The 21666-nt window shown below is 39.0% G+C and overlaps 1 protein-coding gene across 4 annotated transcripts in view; it reads right to left on the bottom strand.

Annotated features, from left to right (window-relative positions):
• Positions 1-966: 966 nt before the first annotated feature.
• The window catches only part of LOC148013596 (mitogen-activated protein kinase kinase kinase 9-like), a 33773-nt gene continuing 13073 nt past the window's right edge, over positions 967-21666 (bottom strand). Inside the window, exons 4-11 of one of the 4 annotated variants that reach the window (XM_087667615.1) lie at positions 20338-20400; positions 9872-10029; positions 9713-9788; positions 9512-9571; positions 8991-9098; positions 1591-1875; positions 1282-1390; positions 967-1162 (exon numbers count right to left, since the gene is read on the bottom strand). In XM_087667615.1, coding sequence (XP_087523741.1) covers positions 1603-1875; positions 8991-9098; positions 9512-9571; positions 9713-9788; positions 9872-10029; positions 20338-20400 — 738 coding nt within the window. In that variant the 3' untranslated portion in view covers positions 967-1162; positions 1282-1390; positions 1591-1602. The remainder of the gene's footprint in view (positions 1163-1281; positions 1391-1590; positions 1876-8990; positions 9099-9511; positions 9572-9712; positions 9789-9871; positions 10030-20337; positions 20401-21666) is intronic. The other 3 variants (XM_087667617.1, XM_087667616.1, XM_087667618.1) reach the window with 3 other exon arrangements.

The following is a 21666-nucleotide window of genomic DNA, read 5'->3' as shown; positions in this document are numbered from 1 at the left end:
AGTGTTTGATTTAAATTATTCAAATACCAAATCTACAACGAAATTTCCCTTGGGAAAGGGTAGATTGTTAAGAGAGTAGAATCAAACTTCTCCAAAAAGTGTCGTGTAATAACATTAATACCTTTTTGCTAAACAAAAAATATTGCTAGTTTCAACACCTTACCAAAATTCACCTTTTGCAATTTCAATAGTTTTTTGTCAAGTAGACATAAGGGTATCTTCCCTTTTTTTTTTAACTTATAATATAAGATTATTTCTTACAAGGCCTTAAAAATGACCTCCAAATGTTTCGAATTGTCAAAAAACATTGTTTACTACACATTCTACAATCATGAGAAAGAACATATCCAAGTAATTTAGGGAATATACATATTGTCCTCTTCAAAAACAAGTAAACTGTTAGATAAAAGCTTGTAATGCTCTAAATATTGTTAGATAATCTTGAAAAGCTCTTCCAAAAAGAAGAGGGAGAGAAAAATTATTGAGACAATTTGCCCTACACCTTAGATTACATGTGGTTGCCAAGGACCCTTCTTTATCGCACCACAGAGATTAAGTTATAAAATGGATGAACTTGAACTCTTTGAAAAGAGGGGTGCAGAATAACTGTTGAGACAATGTGCCTACACCTTGGATTACATATGGTTGCTCTAACCTTTTAGATTGCAACGCAGGGATTAAGTTATAAAGTGGATAGCACCTAATTCTACCCCACCCCCACCCCCACCCCCAAAAAAAAAACCCAACACCCACCAAAAAATAAAAAACTAACATTGACTTTGTTCCCACATGTGAAGGCGTAAAGTTCACGGTTTGCAGTCAAACACACTGACAACTTAATAAAGTTCATGGGGTCCTGGATGCCCTGTACACAAAACTGTATAATAACACTCACAGCCACCATTGGCACACTATTTAGAAGATGGAAGTGATAATACACATGTGAGGTTTCCGTGCTCAAGGGGGTGAAAAAGGAACCATGATCATTAACATGATGAATAATAAGTGTACATATCCATCAGCTGATTTAGCTAAGAATTTTTCATGAAAGAGAAACTTACAGTCACTTAGCCGACCAAGTTATTTCAGGAGACAACTCCGCAAAAAGAACAGAGCAATAAAAACCGCTGATTTACTTGATGCTCCATTAGGTCACAATATTCTGTCAAAATCCAAAATACAGGCTCTTGAATAAAAGTGACTGATTGCCAGCTTCAAAGCTCACATGCATACATCAGTCAAAAGTTGTAAGGGCACCATACATGCCCTCGGTAAACTTACCTTTGTGATCTGTACAATGTAGATGCCCCAGCAAGAACAAAAGGACAGCGGAACTCGTATCTCACAGCAGTCACAACATCCTTTAAATCTGAGAATTTGCAGGGAGATCCTGCCACAGACAGTTCATGTCAAACTTAAAAGGAGAAATTCAATGCCAAAATAGAATGCAAAATAACCAGTCTACTGTGTCTACACAGAAAACTATGTCCCTAATGTACACTACAAATTAAACTTAACTTTTGTCCCCAATTTTGTGTTTGCAACATGCAAACATATTCAAAGACAATTTTCATGTGAAATACTCTGTACCTGTCACAAACCTTAACTACTTGCACTTGTCCTTCGCTCCAGTGAGCTTTCTTCTGCAATAGGCTCAAGTTCGCCAGCACCTAACTCTTGAGTGAATGAATTTCTGGGAGTCAGGCCAGTTCCACCTCTATTTTGAACAAAGGAATGCTCTAACAACTGAGCAGCTGTTGGTCTTTTCTTTGGGTTGACTTCTAAGCATTTCCGGATAAAATCCTTTACATCTGCAGAGAGAGTTTCAGGTACTGGTGGTCCTTCTCCTTTCCCAAGTTTCCAAAGGGCATGATACTATATAAAAAGGGAAAGAAAGAGAGTTGGATTAAACAAGTCCAACCTGGGCTGTTAGAAAACAAAAACGAGGCATTCGATACATCAGAAACAAGAAAAGGCCTTCAATGACAGATGGCTAGAATTTATCCCTTGAAGCAAATTTTTCATTTTACATAATCTAGTCATGAGATATTTTCTACAACTTTGTGTTTAGTTTCCCGCCATGTGCTCACCCAAATTTAGTGGAGCATGTATGCAAGAATCTTTGTCAAACTATGCTTGCATCTTAGTGACGAATCTGCGGACCCTGATAAAAGGCAGCCTGGGATTTGGAATGTTCTCATCTTGAATGACTGAGACAAGCTGACACTTGAGAATTCTAGATACATGTAGGTATAATCCCCTATATAACATCTTGAATGACTGAGACAAGCTGACACTTGAGAATTCTAGATACATGTAGGTATAACCCCCTATATAACATGAAGAACTATTTTGTATATGTTGAATACAAGGAGAGGAGCAACATCCATAGCCATTTGTCAAATTCAAGAGAGTCCAATACAATTGAGCAAATTGAAAATGTCATTTCCCCATCAATGGCACCCCCTATATAACATGAAGAACTATTTTGCATATGTCGAATACAAGGAGAGGAGCAACATCCATAGCCATTTGTCAAATTCAAGAGTGTCCAATAAAATTGAGCAAATTGAAAGATATTTCCAGCATGCATGTTGTCAAGCTTTGACCAGAACCAGTGTCCCTTTAATGGTCTTCATGTTGGACGGCATATCAACACCATGTCATGAAAGACAAATTGAGATTGACCAGTTGTGTAATTAATTCCTCGAGTTATATCTGCCTTTGAGATCAGGCTGTTGCCTGGGTCAGCATTAGATGCATGAAACTTGCAGACAAAAATTTTAGCTTTGTGGAGAATGCTGCATTGAAACTAACAGTAACTACATTATCTAGGACATTTCATGGGGTCACTGGATCCATATTTGACTAATGATTAAATGTTTGAAGTTGTAAAATTATGCCATTCAGCAAACAGAATTTGAACAAAGAATAAAGAGTACACAGCACATTAGAGAAGAACCAAGAGTTCTTTACTTGCAAACAAAGTGATACAATGACAACTCTGCCCACCTGTGTGCTTCCGCAGTGAAGCTTAGATAGTGATCTCGATAGATTGTAAGTGAAGAACATAAAATTTGCTGGATGAACTCTGACAAGGTGACTAGATGGATCACAGTTCTAGAGCCAACCTACCATATTATTAACCTTTGATAATCAACCAGGGAATGTTCCCTTGTATGTTTAACTCCCACACCTTGCAACTCAATCCAGTGTGTCTAGAGTTGCTACCAACTTAACCATCTAATTCATGGGCTAGACCCACATAGATCACCTTTTTTTATCTACAACCATCAGGTCGCATAAACCTCATCTAACATAGATGTCAAGACCCAACCAATGTCTACGCTCACACATGGTGACTTCTCATAATGGGCCTTACAAGTTTGAGCACCATGGATCACTAGTGGCACCTTACGAGGGTGGGGCATTGATCATATCTAACAACCCTCCTAAAACACCCACCTAGGATCCTACACATAAGACACAACACAAACTATATCCACAATTATAGAGGAATTGGATATCTGACTCACCTTCCAACCATAGAGCCAAACAGGCTCACCGCCAAGCCTAGTAGCAAGTAGCACTCCGAGTCACAACCCCATCCCAAGGACTAGCGTCCCATACCACTAGCCCACACCGTCCCAGCATTCAAATGCATCTACCTGTAGGCAAGAGTCCAAGAGTGTTGATCGCACAATGAATGTGCACAATAGGACCTTGAGTCCTATAAATATGACTCAACTACCCTAGCCCCAAAGTGTCAATGCATTTGCACTGAGTCACTTCATGACATGTGACCAATGCTACTAGTGCCCATCCGAATGTCCAAGGATGTAACACTTCCCCCCTGATGAATGATTGTTGTCCTCAATAATATCCTCAAAAATGAAGTGGGAAAAACAACTAATGAACATATCAACTTCCAAGTAGCCTCCACCTCCAGGTGGTTTTTCCAACCAAATACCCCAGCATAAACGGCCTAACGGGATCATCTAGTCCTATGGTCAAGGACTAGTTCAGGTTTGAGTGCAATATACCAAGCGGTATCCTCGAGCTGTGGAACTTCCTCAATCAAACAATCAGTTCACCTTGCCCTAGTCATTCTTTCACACAACTTCGCATGGAACATAGGGTGAACTCAGATGTCCAAAAGTAAGTCAAGCTCATAGGATACGCTACTTATCTTCTTGGTAATCTGAAAAGGATCGCAATACCTTGTAGAACTTATAGCACTTGCTAGCAGTCATTGAATTAGAGCCCTTTGGGACTTTTAAGGTAAAACCACATGCCCTTCTAGAGCCCTCAAGGAGTATGATGTTGGTTCACTTAAAACGTGGCACAATCCTAGGTCATTTTAATGCTTTCCTTCGCAATCATCAACATTTTCTATATATCATGCAAAAAGTTGACATGGACTACATTTTCACTCTCTTGAGCTTGATGGTAATAATCGGTGGTTTTAACTCATAACCATATATATGGACTATAACTAGTAGCCAAATACTTAGCACTCTTATAAGCAAACTTGATCTAAGGAAGATAACGCTCCCAATCAGATTGTCTACGAAAGACGTATATACACAACATATCCTCCATAGTTTGATTTCTCCTTTTGATCTACCCATCGATCTAAGGATGCTCCAAGATGGCATGGACAATCAAGTTTCCAAGTTTTGAAAAACCGTCTACCAAAAACGGCCAATAAGCTAAGGGTCTCGATCACTAATAAAGAATCTCGAAGTCAAATTCTTGCATAAGCTCTATCCATCTCGTCTTTTGGTCACGGAGATTGGATTGATCACAAATGGAAGATCATTTTAGCAATGCCCTTTGAGTGAAAGATAGAAATCAATCATTAACTTTGGAAATCTGAATAAGGGGCAGCAGCAACCATAGTAGTTGCATCCTTTTGAGAACAAATCTCGAAGTCAAATTCCTACATAAGCTCCATCCATCTCGTCTTTCAGCCATGGAGATTAAAGTGGTACAAAGGTATTTCAGCAAATCCAAACAATGCATCACGCACTATACAAATAATGACATCAGATTTTAAGAGCATACATGACCGCCAACAACTCCTCTTGAGTGGTGTAACATGTTTGGGCATCTGTGAGCTTACATCCCTCAAATGCGATGGGTTGACCATCCTGATGAAGGACAGCACCCATAGCATAATCACTCATATAAGTATAAACCTCAAAAGGTTGATTCAAATCAATAACATGCAACATTGGTGCAATAGTAACCAACCATTTGTCATTTATTTTTAGCCATTTTTAATTTTTCAGCTTTCAGCCCTAAAATGGAATCATCTACCAATCCCGCTCATTATGCCAGTGATCGAGGTAGAAGGTTCGATGATTGGTCATGGTGAGAAGAGGTAAATGTTGACCACCCATTGAGTAGCAGAGAATCATAACCTTGGACTTGCAAGCTTTGCCCATACAAGCAAACTAGTGGAGCAAATAAGGTAAACCGAGAATTTCTATTTTGAATTTTCATTGATTTTCAAAGTTTCATAAATATTGAAATATGGAACATTGATTGTTGCTTGTTTCCTCCTATCCATAATTAGGTTTGATCATATCTTCAACACGATCCAAATTTAGAGGTGCAATTTTGTCCTAATGTGACCTTGGAGAAGCAAAGGAAGCTTCGTGGCCAAGTCAAAAGTATTTTAAATTTATGTGCAAGAATATTAATGAGTGTGGTCCTTCATATGTGCCTTCATCCCCAGAGACTTTTGTGCACCACTTTGCTTGACGAGGAGAAGCGCCTTGTTGAGCAAGCAACAGTGACTAGAAAAAGCCTATGGGCTAAAAATAGAGTCTCCTTGATTGTTAATGGTTGGAGTGATACATGAAGGTAATCCATTCATGGCATGGTCGCTCATTCCCATGGGGAAATGTATTTCATATCTTCATATGATGCATCAGAAACAGAAAAGTCGGTAATATACTTGCATCAAAGTAGGTTACATGTATTGAGCTTATTGGCCCAAAGTATGTTGTGGGCTTTGTTGTAGATGAAGAGCCTGCAAACAAGGCAGCATATGCTATTATCCAAGGATACTATCCACATCACAGTTTCATATTGTATGTGTATTACTTAATTTACCTATTGAAGGATATTAGTAACCTCTCATGGATTACACCTATCATAGAGCAAGAAGCTCAAATGGTTAGTTTTGTCTTGAATCACCAATTTCTTTGCCATCAATTTTTCCTGAAGTCAAAGAGGATGCTTTTAAAAGACTCTAACACTACGTTTCTCTTTAACTTCCTAATGCTAGGCAGAATGAGAAAATGTAGTGGTGTCTTCAGGTAATTATTTCTTAGTGATGAGTTTACCTCATCACTACTAGCAAATACACCTACAGGTATCGTATGCTTGGAAAGAGAAAATACTCAATTTTTTTGAATGATGTAAAGCGGATAGATGCTATGGTATCTCCTATTGTGCATTTATTAAGAGTCATGGATATTATGCAACCTTGCATTGGCAACATATGCGAGGCCATGGATAGGTTGAATTTTAAAAAAATTCAAGAGTTAGCACCAAATGATTAGGCATGAGGAGATACACCATTTGGTTGTGACAAGGTGGAACTCTTATAGCTCCCCCATCCATACAATTGCTTTTGTTGTGAATCCAGAGTTCCAAGGCAAGGGTTAGGAGAATGATACAAAGGTTATGGATGCATGGAGATTAATAGTATCTTGTCTAGTACCTAATCATGGTACTAGACAAAAGATTAGAAACCAACTTTCATATTATAGGACCTTTCAAGGTTCTTTTGGTTGTGGGGATGCACAGAAGGATCACTGCAAGATTCGGGCAGCTTGTGGTGGGAGGACTATGGTTCAAATAGTCCTGAGTTGCAGCACCTAGCTATCCATATTTTGAGTACATCACTTAGCTCCTCTAGTTTGGAGCAATTGTGGAGTGCATATGCTTACATTACTTCAAAGAAGATTAACCGTCTTGGTATAGAGAGGGCAAAGAATCTGATATTTGTTAGTGCTAATTTATGAATATTATGTAATAGTATGACAGCAAAGCTCGATCCATTCACAAAAAAGTGGAAGATGCAACAAGAAGAGATGACACATTCTAATATTAAGGGAGATGTAGCAATTCATGGCACACGTGATCATGACTTTGGCACTTCAGGAGGAGTTGGGGCAACCTTAGATCATGATGATCTTAAGTGATCTAGTTTGCTTATAATGACAAATGTATATCTTGGCACTTAGACCGTCATGCCATACCAATGATGTCGCCATTGATACTTGTACTTGCAGTTGTCCTTTGGGCCATTTTGGCATTTTGCTTCAATCTTAAGATTAGACTTTAGTCTTTAGTAGCCTTCATATTTATAGTCTTTTTGGCATGTTCTTCTAGCTTAGTTTACTGTCCACTATTTTACGACATATGCGTTTATAACTAACTAGCTTGTAAGTTATAACTCAATTTATCATGACTGGTCATATAATAATTTATGATATCTTTAAAGTCAAAAAATGATTTGTCCTTGTGTATTATATATCTTGGCTTTGATACTCTACATGAATTATGAGTAAAATAAGTTTTTTTTAAAGTTAATCAATTTTTAATACCGATCCTATCTCAACATCCCTCTTCATTGGGTTTGTCGTCTCTGTCTCCATCACTACCCCTGTCCCCATTCCCTATTTCATATCTCTATGAATGTTTGAAAACATTGATCAAGCTCACTAGTCCAAACAATTGGCAGAGTAGCATCCTTTTTCTTGCTTCGAATACCCACAAGCAAACATATTGCCCATAGCATAATCCCAATACTCATTACCCACTGCATCCTCAAAACAGCTAGGTTCCACATCATGCATAACCTTAGCCATGTATACATAGCAATGAGTTACATAGCTATTATATGTCAATCCTTGTGTTGACTTTCTTACTCTACTTCACCTGCATGGACCTAGATCACCGCCAAGTGCTTTAGCATCCTCTTGTGCCTTCCGTACACCACATGTTTTAATAGATGAAATCTCAAACTCCTCATCCAAGCTCTGCTCAGAGCCATCTAAATTAACTTTATTTGCAAAAAAAGTAATATAATGATGGCTTTGGTGCCCACGTGCTTCCACAATGAAACTTAGATCTAGCTGAGATTATTAAAGCTTGCTAGATAAACTCTGATTGGGTAAATGGATGAATCCTAATTTTGGAGGGTCTTCTTTCTACAGACTGCAAAGGTGACACGTTCGTGGGTAGATCATAATCTTGGGGGGGTCTCCTTTCTATAGCCTGCAAAGATAGTAGGCCAACACGACCAATATAGCATATTATTAACATTTGCTAATCAGATAAGGATATTCTAGGGACTTTCCTTTACCTGTTGATAACTCCCAAATCTTGCAACTCAACGCAGTGTGCCTAGAGTTGCTACCAACTTAACTACTCCATCTAACCCATAGGCTTGGACCAACATAGACTACCTCCCTATTTTTGTCACATACACCTCATCTAGCATAGTAGTCAAGACCCTACCAATATCGGGGTTCAATGGATTCTCCTCATAATGGGGACCTTATAACATTGAGCACCATGGATCATTAGTGGCACCTCACAAATGTGGGGCATTGAGCATATCTAACATAATTGTTTTTATTCAATCCTAACAAGAGTGTGTCATCAAATGTGTCCAATCTCATAAGAAGCATTTCAATTTTTAGCTGTATAATCCAAAATGCAAAGCACCTACTTCTCAGCCAATTCAAAAGAACCCTACTCTCAAGCCTCAATAAGAGTCCTGTGTAATAACTTGGCATTCAGGTGGCCTTGGACAGAATTTCACTCTCTTACAAGAAAAGTAAGATGACAAGTTCTTACTGTTTGAAGGCACAAAATGAAACATAATCAGCTGCAACATGTGAGACAATCAATTACATATTGCACAGTAATGTACTTCTTTATTCCATGATAGTGAAGCTGTATACCCATTCCATGCCACCAAATGGTAGGCCCCTCGTCGCCATCTCGAGCACAGTGCAACCCAAGCTCCAGATATCTGATGGGTAACTGTAGGTCTTTCTTGGGTCAACAACCTGATTATGAACAAAAAGTCACTATTGCGTCAACAAACAATAGGAATGTGGAGACCGAACCAACAAAATATTACATGCAAGAACTTTGTTTTTTAACTTTCTGAGATGAAAGTGACCAATATAAACTTTCAGCTTATCGTATAACTCGATCAACTCAAACTCAAACTACTTAAAGAGTGGTAAAACTGAGCAAAGTAAACAACTATGTCTTCTCAGGTCAACAACCTGAGCACAGAATAAGTATTGTTGTGCCAATGTGTGAAGACCCAACCAACAAGATGTTACTTGCAAGAAATTTGATTATTTTCTGTTCTGAGATGGAAGTGAAACAATCATCTGACATGGTGAACTAGAAAAAGAAAACCCATACATAGAAAAATAGAAGTGCAGATTTGTGTACGTTATTGACTGACCTCTGGAGCCATCCAATATGCACTTCCTTTGCAGGATTTTAGCTCATCTAGCTGGGATATCTATTCAACAAATTACACCAAAAGTGAAAAAATAGAACAGCAATTCTCTACTCAACTCCTAAGAAACAAACCTGTCTTCCCAGACCAGAGTTGTAAGCATGCTATTACAAAAAATAATAAACTCTTACAAAATCAACAAACCTGTCTTGACAAACCAAAATCAGCAAGCTTAACTCTTCCATTTACATCCACCAGTATATTTGCACACTTTATATCTCTGTATCCACAAAGTTAATTGTTATTCCTCAAACTCCAAGGCCTGTCCATGTCATAACAAGCCAAATAAACTGAGTGTTTTACCGATGGACGATTTTCCGGTCGTGAAGATACTTCAATCCATTCAGGATTTGTCTTGTGTATGACTTTATTTGAATGTCAAATAGAGAATACTTCTGATACAATGATGCAAGCGACCCTTTGGTCACAAGTTCAAGAAATATATAAAGGTTGTCACACTCCTGCAACAAAGTTTACTTCCTAGTAAGAAGCTGCATATTACACCATAAGACACAGAAAACTCTCTTAACCTTTTTTTTCAAGACTCCTCACTCTCAAGATCACATCATTTTGTTACTGTTTTACTCAAGTGGAGATTGTTGTGTCATGAGTTTGTGCCAAAGTATATGCACACCCAAGGCCAAACAAAAGATCTAGAGCAAACGAAAAAAACTTTTGCAAAATGCCAACTCCTAAGGTGTACTGATGGATAATTGAAGGGTTCAAAATACAAGCATGTTCAGCTGTCAGAAAACAGCTCGTGGCCTCCTCAACAAAACACCAAAAACTAGGTTGACCTTGTTGTGCAGAACTACAAGTGCCCTCTACACCAAAATATGCTTATCTAGTAGACTATTTGCTTATTCCATGACTAGATATTTCAAGGAATTTGAAAAAATGAATGACTGAATCTAGAGACAACAATTATTCAGAAATGATCATAGCCATGGACACACAAAAGAGATAGAGACAAGTCGAGGCTGAAGATGGGTAAACCCCTCTCCTCCTCGGCCCCAAAATAATGTACTTCTTCTCAACCCAAGTCATGTACAGTTGAGCTCAATCACAATTGCCAAAGACTAAGTAATTACAACCAATCTAAGAGGGAGAAGTATTTATCACTCTTACAGTAATGTATTTCTGCTCAACTCAAGTCCATTAGGGTCAAGGTCAATTAAAATCAATTATCAACCTGAGAGTGAGGAGTATTATGCACTCTCATACATCAAGAAAATATGTGCAAATGCACACATGTTAACAAAAAATTGCTATGCAAAAAAAAAATCAAGTATTTCTCTACAAACTGGAGTAGGAGAGAGAAAATCAAGTCTTTCATCATGGTTGTCAAGCAATACATTGGCATGGCTTTGTAACCAATGGGCTGTTTCCAGACCATTGGGTTCTCCAACTGGTCTATCCTACTACTTCCCCTTCGTCGGCTCAAAAGAATCCAATAATGCAAGAAACTTGGGATTCTTCATAAGCTCGGTAAAAGTCTCCATTGCACTCTAGGGTTGGGTGAACCTATCTGCTGCACTGAGCAACTCTGCTTGGTATACTCCCTAGGCATTTAAATTGTCATTAAATGTAGTTGTTGCCCCTAATGTCCTAGGCACTAAGTGACACTAGGGTTAGGGTTGCATTTAGGGTTTCCTATGACAATCAAGCCCTTATGGTTTCTTTTTTTTATAAAAAGACACTTTATGTCTCATTAGGACATGTGTGGCATTTTCTTTGTGATCGCCTTGAGCATTGTATTCTCTCTCTCTCTCTCATTAATACATCAACTCTCATTTGTGATCAAGTATTCTTCTGCATTTGTTAATTAAATTAATCACACAATTACTCCACACCTAGGCCAATAATGGTATCAAAGCCACTTGCCACTGCCATTGAGCGCCACACCTCAATCGGGTGCTACACAAAGCCGTTGCCACCGCGCTAGCTTTTGTCGCTCCAATCAATGGTTCTTGACCATTGCATGTCAATGTGCTTGTTATCACCACTTGGGGCATGCCCATTCTACCCTAGCACCGTTGCGGCACTGCCCTTGCTTAGGCCTTGGTGCCTAGTCTTGTCATTGACCTCTACACCTCCCCACACCCACAACTAGGAAACATCACCACCTTCATAGTCTAGTGGCTGCTTGAAGCTATTACTTGGTGGTGTAGAAACATGCCTCATCTAGTCACTTGCAAAAATCGCAACATCTGTCCTGCCCGTTCGCCCCTAGTCATCCAAAGCACTATCTGTTTGCCTTACCTACACCTGTTCACTAACCAACCGACGCGCCATTCACAATTGACTATTTGAGTCAACCGACACCTATTGCCTTCACGTCTTCTGCCAACAAACATCTTTTTTTGGTACCACATCATTGACAATCTACTGCCCATCTACCAACAACTTTGACCCCCCAAATTTATTCTCAAAATATTCTATTTTATTTATTTATTTCTCAATTAAAGCCCCTGTTCACACTCAATGCCCCACCCAAGCACAGTTTGAGACCAATTTGGTTTCCACCAAAATCACCCAATACACCCTAGATCCCATCCAAAATTTGCGGCTTCTCATTATTTCTCAGGAATTCTTCACCAAAAAACAAAATTTCGCCATCGCGGCTTCTCATTATTTCTCAAGAATTCTTCATCAAAAAATAGAACTTCGCCATCGGCCTAAACTGAGAACGTTTCATTGAATTGGCCAAATTATACTCCTTTTCCCTCACCAAATTTGGGGCTTTTTCAAAATTTGGCATTCTTCATCGCCATTGACACTCAATTCATCAACAAGCGCAACATTCAACATCATCTAGGCAAACATTTCACAAAAAATTAGGGGTCTTTCGCCATTCAAGTTCACTTTGACCCAAATTTCTTCAAAAACATTGGGCTTTTTTAAAATTCACAAATTTCTTCAAACTTGAGGCTCAATCCACCTCGAGGCACAATGTTCAACATCAATTAGACAATAATTTTATCCAATTTCTTCAATTTCTCTTCAAATTTTGGGTAAATTTTGGGGCTTTTGCCCAATTTTGCTTCCAAGGCACTACAAATTTGGGCCTTTGCCCAAATCGCCTTCTTTGGCCTTGCCATGCTCAAATTTCACATTATTTGCACTGGTCCTGTTTTTTACCTCACATTTAAGACAAATTCCATTATTTCAGTGCATTCACTGTGCGATTTCTCTCAAATTCTGTTGTTATCCATATTATTGAAGCATCTCAGCCATTAATCTCTGATTCCAGCATAATGCTGACCACCGCCTTGTTCAAGTAATATTTATTTCTGAAATTTATTATTTTCAGCATCTTCTTCTCTCTTCTCAGCAGAAAAACAGCAAGAGAATTTTATTATTCTTCATATTATTCGACTTCATTGAAGGGCCCACATCTCTTCTATCACTAGTTTCTTATTATGCAAGTATTTATTCTCTCCCCCCGCTTGGAAAATTATTATTTTATTGCTGATTACCACTCAAAGCCAATAAAAATAATGATTTGTTGGGTATGCTTGCGCCAACGACAAGCTCAATGGCTCCAATTACCCAATGTGGGCTTACATGATGCAACATGTTATCATCGCGAAGAATTTCAAGCATATCGTCAAGGGCACCGAGCAAAGGCTGGCTTCTCCAACACTCGCACTACCTCCCACCTCCACATCGAGAGGTGGCTCTCATGATGCCCAATCTTGTTCCTCTTTCCACATCGCCTCCCACTCGAGCATATTTGATGGGATGGCCGTGATGCCCAAGCACATGCCTTAATTGCTTTATTTGTGAAGAGAGCTATCATCCACACATTCAATCATGCAAGACAACTAAGGATGCATGGGATAAGCTTGCATCATTGCATCAAGTAAGCTTGCATCATTGCATCAAGTGCGCAATGAAACGTGCATTGCTTACCTACATAAGCAACTAGAAGATGTTTGCATGGAAGGAGGAGGTAACATGGATGCCTATCTCACTGACATCAAAGTATCTTATTGAACGATATTAAATATTAATGAAGAGGTCCCAAATAATTAGCTTGTTTCCATTACTCTTAATGGCCTACTGGAGTCATATCAAGGTTTTGCTACCACCTTGCAGTTGGTAACTATGGGCAACCCAATCTTGAGTTTGTTGTCTCCTAATTGAGCAAATTTATAGACATCCGTTCAATACTTCATTGGCACGTAGTGAAGCGTGTCTTTCGATATCTTAAAAGCACCCAGGATCTTGGCCTTTTCTACAAGGCTGATTCTTCACTCTTTTTGCATAGATTTTCTGACAACAATTGGGTTGGATGTTTAGATTCTCATGTTTCTCATAGTGGCAACTCCTTGTTCTTGGGTAAATCTCTTGTTTTTTGGTTTAGCAAGAAACAAACTACAATTGCTACTTCCACTGTGAAGCTGAGTACAAAGTAGCCTCACAGCCACACTAAAGTGTATTTGGCTCCACAACTTGCAAATCTTCATGTGCACGAGACAACTCCGATACTTATCTACGCTGATAGCCACAGTGCTTCGGCCATTGCACGAAACCCAATGTTCCATGCCCGCACAAAGCATATAGAAGCTCATTATCATTATGTTCATGGAGGATGTGAGCTAGAGATAGAAAGTTGTCTTATATACCCACCAAAGACAACTTGGCATATCTTTTTAAGAAGTCTTATCTTCAACCAAATTTTTAGGCTTTTCGACAAGCCTTAAACTTGATTCCTTTTGTTTCATGATCTGTCATACTCTGTATTGTCATAGGGTGCTATATCCACTTGAATAAAATTTTGCAACCATGACCTCATATTTTCTTTTATTTTCTAGGATTTTGTCATTGCTCCTAGATCAATCCATCCATTTCATGAAGGGGAATTTGTAGGCCATCTCATGGGCTACGCATTGATGCTCTTTGAACCATGATCCAAGATCCCTAAGCATTTAAATTATCATTAAATGTAGTTGTTGCCCTAGTATCCCAAGCACGAAGTGACACTAGGGTTAAGGTTTTATTTAAGGTTCCCTATGATGGTTAAGCCATTAGGGTTCCTTTTTATTATAAAAATATACTTTATGCACCATTAGCACATATGTGTGGCATTTTCTTTGTGATTGTGTTGAGCATTGTATCCTCTCTCTCCTTAATACATCACCTCTCATTTGTGATCAAGTATTCTTGTGCATTCATTACTTCTTTCATTCTTTATCAAATTAATCGCACAATTACTCCGCACCCACACAACACTCCCAAGCTCCCTGCACTTTAAAGCAACATCATCCATCTACTGGAGCTCCAACCCCTCTTGTACATCATAAGCATAATGACATACATCTTGTCCATAGATCTCAATCCATCAAAAAACGCCTTGCTCCATTCCCTATGAGACATCCTTGATAAGTGCTTGCATCAAAGCAACCGCAAACTCACTCCCTTGAGGGAGTTGCTAATGTATCCAATGAAACAATGAAACCAATCTTCCGTAAAATAAAGGGTGATCAAATTTAACTTGCAAGCACTTAATCTTAAAACAGAACATAGCAACAAAGAACTATAGAGAATAGAGGAGCTATGATCCTAACTGATGTGCAAGACTCACAAATGTCTCAAGATTAGCAAGAATATTTGATATGCATGAATTTACTAAACTCCACTTTCTTCATAAGCCCTATATCTGATAAACATGAAAAAAGGGATGATGTCTTGTCCCCCTCAAAGACCATCAATGATGGAGAAATGGAAAAAAGCATCCTAGCTTCCCAAGAGGGAGAAGTCTCAGCCATTGTGAGTTAGTTACATGTCCCATGTGCACCTTGCTCAACCAAGTCTCCATGATTTCCATAGCCCACAGGATACTCTTTAGAAGAGCACCCACTCTAATACCATGTGAAGATATGGTAGGGTTTGCACAAAGAAAACACAAAATGAATCACAACTAAAATACAGTAACTTAGACAAAAATGCAAAAACACAAATAGAGAAGAAAGAGAACTCTGAAGGAAATAAATGAATGAATGTACAAGATGCTCAAAGACAAAGCTGTCTAACAGCCAATGACTCTCATGGGAGCAGGCTGAGGGAATAGTCAGAGAGTGATGTCCACTGGAGACAGATAAGGGCTGTAACCAGCAGTCAAAGCCAAGATGGGCTGAGGGAGGCCTCTAAGAACAAGGCCACAGCAGAAGAAGCTGATATGTGGCCGTACCTGCACCAAATCTGATCAGGCCAGTAGCTGGGAAGGCCAAATCAGGGGCTGCAGCAGTCATGAAGTCTGTCCAGACTGAGCAGAAGAGTCAACAGCCTGTCTCCTGGCTTCCGGGGCAGAAAATGAAGAAAATAGGCCGCAATGATGATGCGGCAGCTGATATCAGCAGTGAGCTGGAAAACACAGCATGGACAGGTCTCCAAATGGCGGGGTGGCAGCTGGTAGCAGGTCACCAGGTGCTGAAGCAGACATGCCAGCAGTCAGAGGAGTGGAGGCAACTGCACAATGAAGGGGGCTGATGGCTGGAATGACCAGGATGCTGAATGGCTGAGCACACTATCTATTTATAGATGAGAAATCAACCAAGTTTGTTTACGGGACATCGACATTCTTCTGGCATTAAAGTTTGAGTTTTGGGGCTGTTTTAATTAGCTAATTAAGGTTTACTGAGAAATGCTCCTTTTTTACCATGTTCAAGTACATGCCTCCAACTACTCTCACCAATCAAGACCAAGAATACCAAATCTGAGAATATCTGCTATGAAATCACAAAGGCAAAAGAAAGCCAATCTGCTCAAACACAGGATCTTGCAAGATTCTCCATCTACACTACCAAAAAGACTCAAACTAGATAAGATCTTTACTTACTATGCATCCAGCACTCTGACCTTCCCATAGAAGATCACAGTCTTACCCAAATCCTTCACAATCAGTCCAAAAGAAAGCCCTCCAACAAGATCTATCATGATGTATCCATCCAAATGCCACAAATCACAACATGAAGAACACAAAACGATGCAGAAGTGTTCAAACTAGCCTTTGAACCACACAATCAGCCCAAAACTGGATCACCCAGCCGTGGACAGCATTACCCTACTCCTAGACAGCCACTGCCTACTCAATCCTACCATCACTTGCCATGGAACAGCCATCACCAACCTTGAAACAGCATCCCTGGCATGAAAAACAGCAGTACAGCGTGACCAACTCCAAGAGCAACCAGCAATGTAAGGCAATGAACTGCCTAGTGGCAAACATGATCAATCAAATATAGCCTTTGTGTGCTAGGAAAATTGTGTTCTTCTGGCTTTCATGTGTTTCTTCTACTTACCTATGTTTTACCTATTTTCCAATCAAACAATCAAATTCAACATTAAAATCTAATTATTTTCTCCTTAATCTGTTAAATATCACAGCCCAAAACTTTGGCCAACACCAACTTTAATAAATTCCAGCAAAACTTACACTTTCACATTCATTTTAATTGGACTAATACATGTATACACAAACCTAGACATTAATTCCTTGATTATATACTCACAAAACCTTAATAATTGATGGAACTGCACATGTCGAACACTACACGTGCAATTTCTTAGACTTAGGGTTGTCATGTCTCCGATGGTGTCCAATTAGTACTGTTCGATGTTAGCACAGTAATAACCGAACTAATAAATTTTAGACATACATTTACACCTGATGGGAAAAACGTATATGTATTAACTTTAAGGCCTATACTCAATATTAGGACTTAAAACATTTAGAGATTTCAAACATAGGTACAAAAAAGAGTTGAAATGAGAGTTTAGTAACGAAACACAAAATCTGTAATGAGCCAAAACCAACCACCTCATACAAATCATACAAAAAGATAGTGCATAGAGACAAGAATCTAGAAACAAGACTCAAGGGCAAGGATCTAGAGGCTACAAATTACAATTATCTGAGTGCTCATCTCGCTCTTAGAATCAAAGCTAAAATGATGCTCACAAACGACTACAGTACTTATCGCAATCCCGGCAATGTCACCTCTATTGACATTGCCCTCATCATACTAGGGCTCTCTAGCCTCTCACATAGAGAGAGAGTTGGTTGTGTTTTCATGGACTGCACTTGCAATGGCAATGGAAGTGCTTCTCGAACCATTGCCATGCCTTGGTACCATCTACGTGCCCACACACAACCACGGATAACAAATGTCAATATGCATGCAGCATGCTTAATCACTAGTGACACAAGCTCAAACAATGACACCCTTTTAAGCACATGTGGAAGACTAGCCAATCTATATCTCTAGCTCCAAGTGGAGATCTTCAAATATTTACCCCCTTTAGGCACAGTCGTAGTTCACACTTCTAAGTGTGCTTGCAAAGAGCTAAAGCTCATATACATTCACCTATAGATAGCATTGTCCACATCCAAAACAATAGATGCTTCAATCTCTGCAATCACCTCTTATCATAAAGCAATAGAAGAGGCCTAGAGTAGACCCCTCTATATATGTCATGCGAAGCACTTTACACAATGCAAGGATTGCAATCACTTTGCCCCCACTTCAAACTAAAATTCCTCCTTCAAGCAAGGTTGTTGAACAACTTTTACTTCTTGTTGACTCATAGTAGACTCCCCTTCGAGCAATCCTTGAACTTGTCCAAGACCACCATCTTTTAGAGTTTGTTATACGCATCATAGAGATGCTCAAGAAGAAGCCGTGTGGCCACAAATTGTGTCTTCGATGGCTTCTTCAACTCCAAATCCAAGTACAAGCGAACATTCATAAGTACTCGAGTCTTACCATTAATGAAGCCAACGATTTTAGGAGCATCAACGACAATCCTCTTCACTCACTCTAATTTGCCAACATCTTTCATGAGAAGATCTAGGCAATGAGTAGCACACACTATCCATACTATGGATAGAAACTCGATCTCAAGTCTTTCATCTCATATATGCCCAATCCGGTTAGAATTGGTCAATCCTATGCACAATGCCCAATGTTTTAGTGTGGTATATGGGCATCTTGCACGTGACCTTACATGAAGCCTCTCTTAGCCTTGCCCGCCATTTTTTGCAAATCTGAAATACAATGCAGAAACTCTAATTTTTAAATTAGGGGATTTTCAAAAATTTGTGCAATTTTCTATCCGTCTTTCCTGTCTCTACCATTTTTAGTAACACAGATAAACTCAAAAGCCCTAAGTGTAAAAATCCTAATTTTTAAATTTGGGGGTTCTCCAAAATTTGTGCAATTTCCAATCCATATTGCCCATCTCATCTTGAATTTCAAAGAAATTTTCAATTTTACACAACATAATGCTTGGATATTTAGGGGTTTTTTATTGACTTGCCTAATTTCTAAATTTTCTTGAAATTTCCATCAGAAAATCTGGGGCTTTTGCTGAAATCAACTCCCATCGGTGCTACAATTCTCGAGATTCCTCACTGACATTTATCATTGGCTATAAGTAATTCTGAATTTCTCCAACTTTTCAAGATTTTTGCAAAAAAAATCAGGGCTTTTCGCTCATGTGCCTACAAAGGCATGCTATGGGTGGTGATACAGCATTAAATTGATGTTTTGATCAGTTTAGGCACAAAAATCAAGGCATCGACAAACATTGTTTGCCTACACAAAAGTGATTCAACACTTGATAGTTTTGGTAAAACAAGTACTCTTGTTTGCATTAGGACCCCAAAGAGAATTTAATACTCTCTACACCACTTCTATGTTGGAAGTCTTGTTTATAACTTCCATTTAGTTTTGATTCAGCAACAGTAAGGAATAACAGTGATATTCTTTGCATTCTCACCACTGAGGACAATGGGATTATGACTCCCATAGCCTCCTCCTCTTCCACATCTATAGCTCTGGATAGACCATCCTGCCAAGGGGCAACCATACAACAACTTGCAAGGTATTGCTACACATTGCACAAGACACCCATGGCCCCTAAGGAGACCAACTCACCACCCATTCTATCACCGGATCAAATCCATTATTGTCCAACCTAGGGGATGCCCACCCACATGCTAGCATAGATAAGCCAGAGAAGTTGCGACAACATCCCACGATGGACATATTCTATAAAGGCGTGGCCTACAATTGAATGCTAATGGATGAAAGCCCACAGTTCAATCTTTTTTATTAGATTCAAATCTACACTTTCCGAAACAAATTAAGACATTTTTACTTTTCAAATCTTGATCAAGATTGGATTAGATACCTCTCATTCAGACTTTATGCTTTCATTTTGTACACGTTTCATCTTTTAAATACTATGATGAGATGGCATATGTAAATGTAGCACAAACTCAAGTATCTAATGTGTCTTAAATATAATTATTGATTTCTAGGAGGAATCCTTTGAATTTTTAGACCCAATTTAAGGGATATATACTACAGCAAGCATTATTAAAATCAAGTTCATGTTTCAATATTTGCACCCTTGCTTGAGGTCAAACGTTAAGGCCATCCAGAATGCACCACATATTTAGGTCGTTAATTGAGTTGCAATAAGATCCTAAAGGAAGGATACATTAACAAAACCTTTATCCTAATTTATTTGCACTATAAAAGCGAGATATTTGAACATTTAAAAAATACAAGGACTAGTTTAGTTAATGCAGGAAAAAATTCTGTTGATAGTGCTAGTATGAAGCATAGTGAGCCACTTTTAATATGCACCACAACCAAATATACAGCAATTATTAAATTGACTCGAGCTAATATTCTAATGGCATAGAGAGAATCGAAACAGAATGACTTCCATAACTTCAACAAGGATGGACAGACCTTCTCAGTGCCCAAGTACCGAACAATATTCTCGTGCTGATATTTACTCAAAATTTCAATTTCCTGACATGCACAAAGTACACAAAATTGTTCAATGATTTTGAAATTATAACACAAAGACATTACAACAACATTACTTAACCTTAATATATGTTAGAAGCTAAAACATTCACATTTTTCCTACCCAAAAGTACCAGACAAGAAGCTTCAAAATCAAAAACTGAACTTCATTTTTACCTACACTATTGTGCATATTAAAACACGAAGCTAATACTAGAAAATTGTTGGCAATTTTGCACCACAAACTGAGGCTCTCAATCTTGACTCTGATCAGGTATTTTTCAAACCACTTAAATTTTCTGAATTCTCACTGTCCTGTGGCAGATCAGTTCCCAGATACTTTGAGGCCATGCCCATTTTAAATGCACAATTCCAAGCAGCCTAGAGACTTGAGGTTGCATGCAAGGTATTGAGACATGATGCCTGTCAAATACCAAAAGCTGGCAAACACAACTGAAACTGCAAGCCTGCCAAACAATGAATGGGCAGACGGACAAATTAAGTGCATGTCTCCTTTTGGGTTGGGATTGAACTAACCTAACTGAAACGAGACCAATTGCTCCTTTGGCCTTGGATATCAACAGTTTTATTTTAAAAGAAGTCTCTATGTTAGTGAAATTGCCCATTATGCTAGGACCAGTGAAGTTGGATCAAACACCACAGTGACCGTAGAAAGGGGGCAAAACTTGGAAATCTAATTGGGTCTAGTCACAAGAGCAATTCTAGCAAAGTCCACCAATTATGAAAATGAATCAATTTGGATAAGCTGCACAAGCAATGCGGGTGCGCTGTGGCTGTTTGCTTACTGCATCATGTATATTGTGCAGGTTGTGGCACCCATCACCTACACATTCATGGGAAAGTGTTGAGAAATGGTAGGCTCTGCAAGGAAAACAGTGTGCATGGTTAACACTATGACACAAAATTCAGAAACATGGAAAAAGTATGAATAATGTATCATGCTGAATGCCGATATGATGGAAGAGTGAGCCTCAGGGTTCCATGAGGACCGGTGCTGATTGAGAAAACTTGAGTCAATGACGCCAATCAGAACTCAAAGACAACTGCACTATTTTGACGAACCAGGCCACAGCACTTATGAATGAATGCTCCTGTGGAAAGAACAAGGGGGCGTTAGAAGACACCAAGGTGATGATGGACACACTAGAGGGAGCAAAAGAAAGTCCTCAAGAGCTGTTAGTGACAAAGAAGATGATGTCAAAATCCAAACGTACTCCAAATGAAGACGATGATCAGGGCGGCCTACTG

This window comes from Lygodium microphyllum, chromosome 26, assembly GCF_053477565.2.
Source record: "Lygodium microphyllum isolate KBCC chromosome 26, Lygodium_microphyllum_v1.1.10, whole genome shotgun sequence".
In the NCBI taxonomy this organism is placed as follows: Eukaryota; Viridiplantae; Streptophyta; class Polypodiopsida; order Schizaeales; family Lygodiaceae; genus Lygodium; species Lygodium microphyllum.
The sequence above is the reverse complement of the archived record's forward strand: the minus strand, read 5'-3'. Positions and strand labels throughout refer to the sequence as shown.